Source organism: Leopardus geoffroyi, chromosome A3 (genome assembly GCF_018350155.1).
Source record: "Leopardus geoffroyi isolate Oge1 chromosome A3, O.geoffroyi_Oge1_pat1.0, whole genome shotgun sequence".
Taxonomy (NCBI): Eukaryota; Metazoa; Chordata; class Mammalia; order Carnivora; family Felidae; genus Leopardus; species Leopardus geoffroyi.
In genome coordinates this window covers 48,532,035-48,540,488 of record NC_059336.1, presented here as the reverse complement: position 1 = coordinate 48,540,488, position 8,454 = coordinate 48,532,035, and the positions used below count along the sequence as shown (strand labels likewise).

At 50.7% G+C, this 8,454-nt stretch overlaps 1 protein-coding gene across 1 annotated transcript; it reads left to right on the top strand.

The window, feature by feature from the left end:
• The first annotated feature begins 235 nt into the window (after positions 1-235).
• On the top strand, positions 236-4,738 carry LOC123580579 (cystatin-C-like). Its single transcript, XM_045445504.1, has 3 exons — positions 236-845; positions 3,443-3,556; positions 4,388-4,738. Exons 1-3 carry the CDS (start codon positions 600-602, stop codon positions 4,469-4,471), a joined length of 444 nt encoding a protein of 147 aa, XP_045301460.1. The 5' UTR covers positions 236-599; the 3' UTR covers positions 4,472-4,738.
• The last annotated feature ends 3,716 nt before the right edge of the window (positions 4,739-8,454 follow it).

The window sequence follows — 8,454 nt, the reverse complement described above, 5'->3', positions numbered from 1 at the left end:
GGCTGGGGGTTACAAGCACTGCAGGCTCTGGGAGGAGTGACACCTTCTGCAAGACCGCAGTGAGCTAGGCTTGGGAGCCCTCCGTCCAGAGCAGGAGTTAGGGCTGGCTGGGTGGAGCTGGACTCAGGGACAGGGCAGGCGCGATGGGAGGAGGACTTAGGTGGAGGGAGAGAAGCTGAGGGGCGGGGCTGGGAGGGCCAAGGCTAGCACACTGTAGAGGGGCGGGATTTAGATGGAGGAGAGACGCTGAGAGGAAGGGCGGGGCTTGGGGGAGAGAAAACGAACCTAACCCGGAGAATAAGGCCAGAAGTGCGGTCAAAGGGGCCCGAACTAAGGCTAGAGGGCTGGGACTGCCAAGGAGGCGCTGGGTTAGGGAAGTACAGGAAGTAGAGGCCGGACCCGGGAGCAGGGTCAGGACTTCCGCGGAGAGGGGGGGGGGGGGGGGGGGTAGGTGGGGGCGGAAAAGGCGGAGCCGGGGAGGGCGGGGAGGCCCAAGGGTGGGGCTGAGGGAATAAAAGCACGGCGGCCTCCTGGGTGCTGCTTATCTACGTTGGATCACTTCCTACGGTAACCTGTGCGCTGTTGATCGCGAACACACCATGGCCGGGTCCTTGCGCACCCCGCTGCTCCTGCTAGCCGCTGTGGCCCTGACTCTGGCTCTGGCTGTGAGTCCCGGGACCGGCAGGAGAAACAACAAGTCTGCACTGGTGGGCGCCCCGTTGGACGCCGACGTCAACGAGGAGGGCGTGCAGCAGGCGCTGAACTTCGCCCTCAGCGAGTACAACAAGGCGAGCAACGACGCGTACCACAGCCGTGCGATGCGGGTGGTGCGTGCCCGAAAGCAGGTGCGTACGAGCCGGGCTGTGGGGGCTGCGCGGCCCTGAGTAGAGGGCGCGGCTGCCTGACGTCACCAGCAAGGACCCTATCTGCCGGCCCAGCGTCTTGGGTCAGTCTCCGAGCCCCTAGGGGTTGGGCGGGGACTACAGACGTTCCCTTGCATCTCAGAGGGCGGTGTCCCTTGTCTCTCTGGTCCCTCACAGCCAGCCCTTCGCATGCATGTCTCCGGGAGTGCCAGGGACCCCGGTGGCACACTGGGTCACCCCCATGGTCTCCATTTCAGGTTTCAAGCTCCAAGTCTGGCCAGAAGGCTGTGGTGCGGGGGTCAAGGCCCCTGTCCAGTCCCACTGTGTCCATGCCCCAGCCTCACGGGACACGGGGGCCCAGTGTGAGCTGTCACTAAATGACCACGAGCAAAGGAAAATCAGACCCCATGCCCAGCTGCCCTCCTGGCTTTGCCACTAAAGGATTTTTTTAAAGCACTTTTTCTTTTTAAGTTTAACTTTTCAGACTTACAGAGCAGTAGCAAAAATAGTGCATAAAATCCTTGTAGATTCTACAGCTAGATTCCTTGTATGTTAAAATTATGCCATTTTGCTTTCCAGTAGGCACATACATGTGTGTATGGGGATACATGCATCTGTGTTTTTGAACCTTTTGAGAGTTAACACTTCTCTGTGTATCTCCTAGAAAGAAGGGCATTTTCTGAGGAGTGCACAATAACACTTTGGAAATCAGAATCAACACTGACAATTATCTAAAACTCAGACCTTATACAAATGTTACTGGTTGTCCCACTGATGTCCTTTATGGCCCAGGACTGCCAGATCATGTGGTGCAGGCACTGTCTTGCAGCCTCCTTTATTCTGGAGCATTCTCTCCATCTATGACCTTGGCATTTTTGAAGGGTCCAACCAGTTGTGGTACACACTGGGGCTCAGTTTGGGTTGGCCACATATTTTCTTGAGATGATTGGGGCCATGCAGAAGTGACCTGTTCTCCTCTGAGTCTCCTCTCGATAGATGCCACTAAACTAACCTGGCCTCCATGTCCTCATCCTGCAATGGAGTTTGGGGCCCACGCCAAACATCCTCCCTCAGCACCCAGAGGTGGTCAGCAAACGCAGATGGGTCAGTGAGCTGGCCTGTGGTACCCAGTGCATCCCAGAGCAAAGGGTCTGGCATATGAATTCAAATCTGTCCTGAGATCCTGGAGGAAAGGCTCCTGGAGGGTTGCTTCCCTCCACAGGTCACGTCCATGAGGAGCAGCCTCTCGTGTGTGCCATCACATTCCCTAACCTGATACTGCCCCATCATCGCTAACATCCAGAGCCAGTTGAGTGGATTGCTCCTGACCCCTGCCTCTGCTAGCCTGTCCTGGAGTTCTGGTCAGATAAAGAACATAGCCATGGGAATCCAGAGAGGGGTGGGAGGGAGTGTGAGGAAGGGGCACTGTGGCTCTGCGGCTCTGTGTTCATCCTCTAAGGAGGGTAAGGATTTGGGCCAGCTGGCTTGGGGTCCATTTGAGAGCAGAATAGAGCCTCACAGCAATGAAAGCCTGGTAGTGCATGCCAGCATTTAGGACCCACGCACCTTCTCTTAAAACTTCAGAAGGTGGGCCCAGAACAGACCATTTCTCCTCCTGTAGCATTTGGCTGGCACTGTGTCCTTTAGATGGGACATGTGCTCCCTGTTCACTAGTTTGCCCCCAGCCTGCCCCTCTCCAGTGTGACACTAGCTTGGCGCCACAGCTCGCTGGGGTAAGTGACAGCAGAGAGATCATGGGACCTGCTTATGGTTCTACCAGGTAGGATGTAGATCCTGGTCTCAGGCTGCCATGTTTCTCCAAGTTCTAAGGAGGCCTGTCTGTGGGATGCCATGTGTGAGGACAAGGTTTGCCTCTATCCTGCAATCTCCAGTGTAAAAGACAGGCAGGTGTATGACACACTTCAGAATTATTTCCGTCAAAAATCACACTTAAAATGTAGACATTCCAGGATCAGTGTTTTATTGATTGGCCTAAACTGTGTGTGTGTGTGTCTGTGTGTGTATGATTGAGAGAGAGAGGGAGGCATGTCATTTCTTACTGTGAAATAAAGGAGTAAATAAACCTTTGTTACACTGAGGTAATGTGAATATCTATGAGGTTGATCCTATTAATTGGAATTTAGCTTAATTGCACCCATCACATGACTGTCTTTCAGAACCGAATCTACTCTGTTTGCTCCAGCTCAGAGCCCTCACTGTGGGCTTAGTTCCTGCCCTGGCTCCTGGCGCTGGAGTTTATTAGCTGACTCTGTGCTGGCTCCCCAGAGTGTGCCTTCTCTCCTGAACTCGGTTAACAGAATTTTGGACCCTGGCTTCCACCTTCCATCTTCCTGCTTCTCCTCCTGCCAGGCTGCCTGAGACCTTCTGGAGCCCCTCTATGAACAAGTTACAATGAGAGTCTGGGCACAGCAGCTGGGCCAGCCCTCAGGAGGTGGCTGTGGTTTCTGGGATACCTGCTTTGGCAGCAGTGAATGCTGGTGTAAGGGCCCAATAGCAGGAAGGTAACTTGTGTGAAATTGGGGGGTATTGTAAACAAATCCTGCTCTCCCGGTATGCAGGTCGTGGCTGGGATGAACTACTTCTTGGACGTGGAGATTGGGCGAACCAGATGTACCAAGTCCCAGCCCAACTTGGACACCTGTCCCTTTCATGACCAGCCACACCTGATGAGGGTATGTGCCTGGAGGAGGCAGCCAAGCACGGCAGAGGGGTGGGGGTGAGCCTATGCCTGTGGGATACATCATGTGTGATTGCTGGGGGTGGGGGTGTGCCAATGTTGGGTGCATGGAATACATATGTGTGCACATGACTAATTTGACTTTCTAAGTGGGTTTTAGCTGGTGAATAGGGGGCACCATGTATGTGCCTGTGGGATAAGGAGCAGCTGTGGGGTGTTTGCCGGAGAGAGAGAGAGAGAGAGGAAGAGAGGTAACCCCTTAATCTCAGCACCAGCCACCTGAACGGATTAGAGGGAATCAGAGGCCTATAAGCAGCCAAAACCCTCTGGTACTGCCCTGCCCACCAAATACTAGTCTCCCTCCTGGGTCTTGGCCTCTGGGGAAGGCTGTGTACTGCCCCCATACCTTCCCCATTCCCTGCAGCTTTCCTGTGTTTCCTGAACTCTGATCCCAGCCCCTGGGTTCTTCCCTCTGCACCTGTCCTAGTGCTGGCCCATTGGAGGTCAGGGAACTTGGGGGCAGTTCCCTGTCTCTTTGGGGCTCTGGAGCCTTCCACAGGCTGCTCCTTAAAGGAATGTGCAGGAGGAACGAGTTAGTGGAATCCTGCTGGTTGGAGGTAAGGGACAGGATCCCATCTCTTGGACTTCAGGGATGGGCATGGTGCCTGAGAAGTCACTGCAGAGCCCTGCTTAGTGTGCTGGGGCTCTGCAAGGTGGGGGTTGAGACTCTTGCCACTGTTCTTTACCTGCTCTTCTGACATCTCGAGGCTGGACTTGTTCCTTTTGCACTGTAACCCTAACTATCCCTCTCTTTTCCCTTTCACAGAAAACGCTCTGCTCTTTCCAGATATACACTGTACCCTGGATGGGCAAGACATCCCTGGTGAAGTCCAGCTGCCAGGATGCATAGAGGACCCTGTGACAGGCTGGGTTGCTCTGACCCCCTTCTCCCACCCTGCTCCCCCCTTGTAGAACTCCTAATCCTTGGAAGGGTGGCCCTGTCCAGGTGATGTCCCCTCAGTGTGCTGGTCCCAGGAGACAAATAGAAAAGGGTTCTGGGGCATTTTCTGAACAGCTAAGTGACTGTAACTCCTTTCTTTTAATTGTTTTCCAAATGTACCAGTATGTAGTGCACTTGTTCTGCTCTATCTTCATCAATAAAAAGTAACATCAGCTATCTCTTGAGTTATTTCCTGCCTCGGGAATATACATATAAAAAGGATTTGGGTAGTGTCTTTATGAAGAGTTCCTAGTCCCAACTGATTTTAGAGGATAGGCAAGGATCTAGGCATGCTGCCACTTTGAGGGATGATTGAACCAGGAGCAGCCTGGGAACCCAGCCCTTAGCTGTAGTGACTCCTGGTAATCACAGAGGAGAGGAGGGAAACTAGGCTGCTGATCCTGAAAACTTGGCTGCTGTGTTTGAAAAGAATTCAGATGGTGAGCAGGAATGGGCAGGAGGGAGGGGTCAGATGGATCCCATAGCCCAGGGCCAACCTGAGTAGGGATCTGCCAGGTAATAGATTTCAACCACATGTGCTGAGTTCAACACACTCCTGGGCTGATTTTCACTAGTCAAGTTCTCTACAGACTAGATAAATGATTTATGTCTACTTCTTTCCACAAAAGACTACAAGGCACCTCCAGTAGACAAAGACAAAGTATTATGTGTGTATGTAACTATTGGGGAAATACCAGTCAGACTCAAGGTCAGAATCCAGAGTGAGATGAGACTGAAAGCAACACCTTCTTCAGATATATTGTGGGAAGTAGTTTGTAAATGGTTTTACACCCTGCCCGTTTTCTGGGGTCCCATTTAAAGTAAGTCCTTGTGTAGTAGAGTTTCGTATAAGGGTTGTAGAATTGAAACCATAAACTGGATTGACATAGAATGGGCTTGCTTCTTAGTCTGAGGACAATGTAATTAATAGGGAATGTTACCCTTAGTCCACCATGATTCTGTAGACCATTAATGGATACCTTAGGACCCCAAAATAGAAATGATCTAGTCCTAAACAAAAGAGAACCAAAAGCATACCCCACTCCCTGCACTGTCCTTATATTGACCGTTTCCTGCAAAGGGGTGAAGCCCTCTCAAGGGGCTAGTAATGTTGGGGCCATGTTCCCCAAATCTTCCACACACACCGCAGCATGAATGATGATCTGGTTGGCTCATTGCCATGAACACAGAGGGTGAAATGACAAAGGGGACCCACCCAGATGGTCCTGAGTGCCAGCACCCCAGGGGCGGCTGCTGTACCCAGCAAAGGCAGAACTCAGCACAGTGCTGGGAAGGAGTGGGGATTGTCCCCATCCTGTGTGCCTCCTCCAGGTGATTAGATGGGCCCCAACAAGATTGTGTGCCTTGTCTCCTGTTCACCATTATGGAAGAAGATGCACAATTGCTAAGAGAATCATTTGAAATACAGTTCACAGTGCACATTGCCCGTGCACGACTGTCTTCTATGTAAATTTTCTCAACACTTGTCAATTGCAGCTAGACCACCTGGAACACATCCTTCTACTTTGGACTGAAATAAAGATACTGTGACACCTGTTTGCCAAATGGCCAATCATGTGTGAGACAGTAAGTGTGAACTCTGCCAGCACCAGTCATAATTCTTTCAAAACAAGTTATGAAACCATGGGTTTTTGCTTCCATAATCCTGCACTTTAAGTTCCAAGTTTGGAACACACTTTGGATTTCAGTGGCCTCTGTGTCTCCTTGATTACAATCTTTAAGACCCCAAATAAATGTTTTGGTTGTTTTACAGTCTCTTCTCAATGGACGCCACACTTAAAGAAAGGGGCTGGGATCAGAGAGCAAAGCACTGTGCACAGGTCTCGAGAGGTGGAGTGTGAGCCTGGGCATGGTCCCTGCAGGGCTGCACGGACTTGGGGATATGTTGAGAAGGAGGGGTCCTGGCAGAGCAAACTGTACACAGAAGTGGTGCCCACAGAAGAGGCCGTGGCCTCCATGCAGGGTCTTCCCTAAGTTGGTGAAGAATCTTAGGTTACATGCTAGCACCATGATGAAATGCTGATTTCCTATAAAGCGATCCCTTTGTGGGCACACTACTATTCTCTTGTAGAAGTTGGGGGTAGGGGATGGAGAGCTGTACACACAGTTTGGCTCATCTCAAATTCCCCACTCATTCTCCCACTATCCAGGCCTTGTGTTCCACAGCCCACACCACATGAGTTCAGGTTGGTGGCACCCTAGGTGCCCCAAGGGGATGGGCAGGCCCATGGATGCCACAGCCCTGAGGCTTTGGGTGAAGTGGTGTGATCAAGAAGGCCCTATGACCTGACATCACGTAGACCCATATGTCCAGGGGTGGAAGTACAGCCCCTGCAACTTTAATCTGCATGATTTTTTATATTTATTTACTTTAAATATAACTGTAAGTATAATTTATGTAAAATTACTTACATAAATAGCTTTAGCATAGTGCTTGGCTCTAAGCAAACACTCAATAGGTTTTTTATCTTTTTTCATTGATCTAATTACATATTGTGGTTTAAAACATGGCATCCATAATCTCTGACACTCCTTGTATTCAGAGATAAGGTCTGTGAGCTGCATCATTACTTGGGGAACATCACTGAAAAGATGTGACTGAGGATTAACCTGTGAGCTGGACCTGGACCCTTGGAGGCTCCTCAACCCCTCCCCTGTCCTTGGAATGTGGGTTCCGCTGGACTTTTCTGCTCCCAGACACTGCTCTAAGGACATTGCCTGGAGATGGTGATGTGGTGCTGAGGCCATCTGGATGGTATATGTGACTGACACTAGTTAGGGCCTCTTTTATAAACTTTTAAGATTTGCCAGGTGGGTGTGGAGTCCATTCATCTTGGTGCCACCTAAGAGAAGCCTCATAGGTGAGTTCTCTTTGCCTATTAAAACTGCCATCTATTAACCTGGAGGGACCTGCTTCTTTCTCGGCCTCTCCCTGCCCTTTGAGTACAGGGACAGTTTCAGATTACACCAGGGAAGCTTCTAAAAGGGTTGTGAACCACCACTCTAGGTGAATTTGTAGAGGCTTCAAATGAATACTGCAGAAGTGACCCTGTGACCTCCAAGGCAGGATCAGAGAAGGTCCCGGGGCTTCTGCCAGCGTTCCTGGATACATGCCCTGTGGGATGCCAGCATCCCTGTAAAGAGCCTGACTCCCCAATTCCTTCATGTTGGAGATGCCCCCCGCAGGTGCCCACTTGACACACCCCAGCTGGGCTCCCAGCCAAAGTTGGTATCACCTGCTGCTTAAGTGAATGGGTCACCATGGACGTCCAGCCAAACTGAGCTTTTGGATGACTGCAACCCTGGCTGTTATCTGACTGCAGTCACATGACAGCCCCAAGCAAGAATTACCCACCTGTTGCCTTCCCAAATCCCTGGTCCACAAAACCATGAGCAAATGGTTGTACCATACCTCCAAGTGTTAGGATGATTTGTTACACAGCAGTAGTGTCTGGGACATACCCGTGCGTGCGTGTGTGTGTGTGTATGCATATACACCCGTATATTGAATGGGGTGGAGCCCAGGGACCCTAGAATCAGATGCCTGGGTGAAAATGCCATTGGCTGTGTGATCTGCCTAAGCTCCTTACTCTCCCTGAGCCTCATTTGTTATCAGCAAAGGTACAGTAGGAGTCCCTCCTCACGGGATTATGGGAATTAATGTGTTTATGTCTATACAGCACTTCAACAGTTCAGTTTGCTACATTAATACATATTTTTATTCCACTCAGAATGTTAATAGCTTTTATTTATGTGGTAGAGTTTAACTTAATTTTTCAAATAAGCTGTGTGTGTGTGTGTGTGTGTGTGTGTGTGTGTGTGGTTTCCAAGAACTGCTTCCAAAAGCCATCATTTGTATAGCAAATTCCCAT

Excerpts from the sequence above, each read along its gene's own strand:
- LOC123580579 (XM_045445504.1), top strand. The coding sequence starts at position 600 with ATGGCCGGGTCCTTGCGCACCCCGCTGCTCCTGCTAGCCGCTGTGGCC. Across the intron at positions 846-3,442 it reads TGGTGCGTGCCCGAAAGCAG|GTCGTGGCTGGGATGAACTA; the intron begins GTGCGTACGAGC and ends CCCGGTATGCAG. Across the intron at positions 3,557-4,387 it reads ACCAGCCACACCTGATGAGG|AAAACGCTCTGCTCTTTCCA; the intron begins GTATGTGCCTGG and ends TCCCTTTCACAG.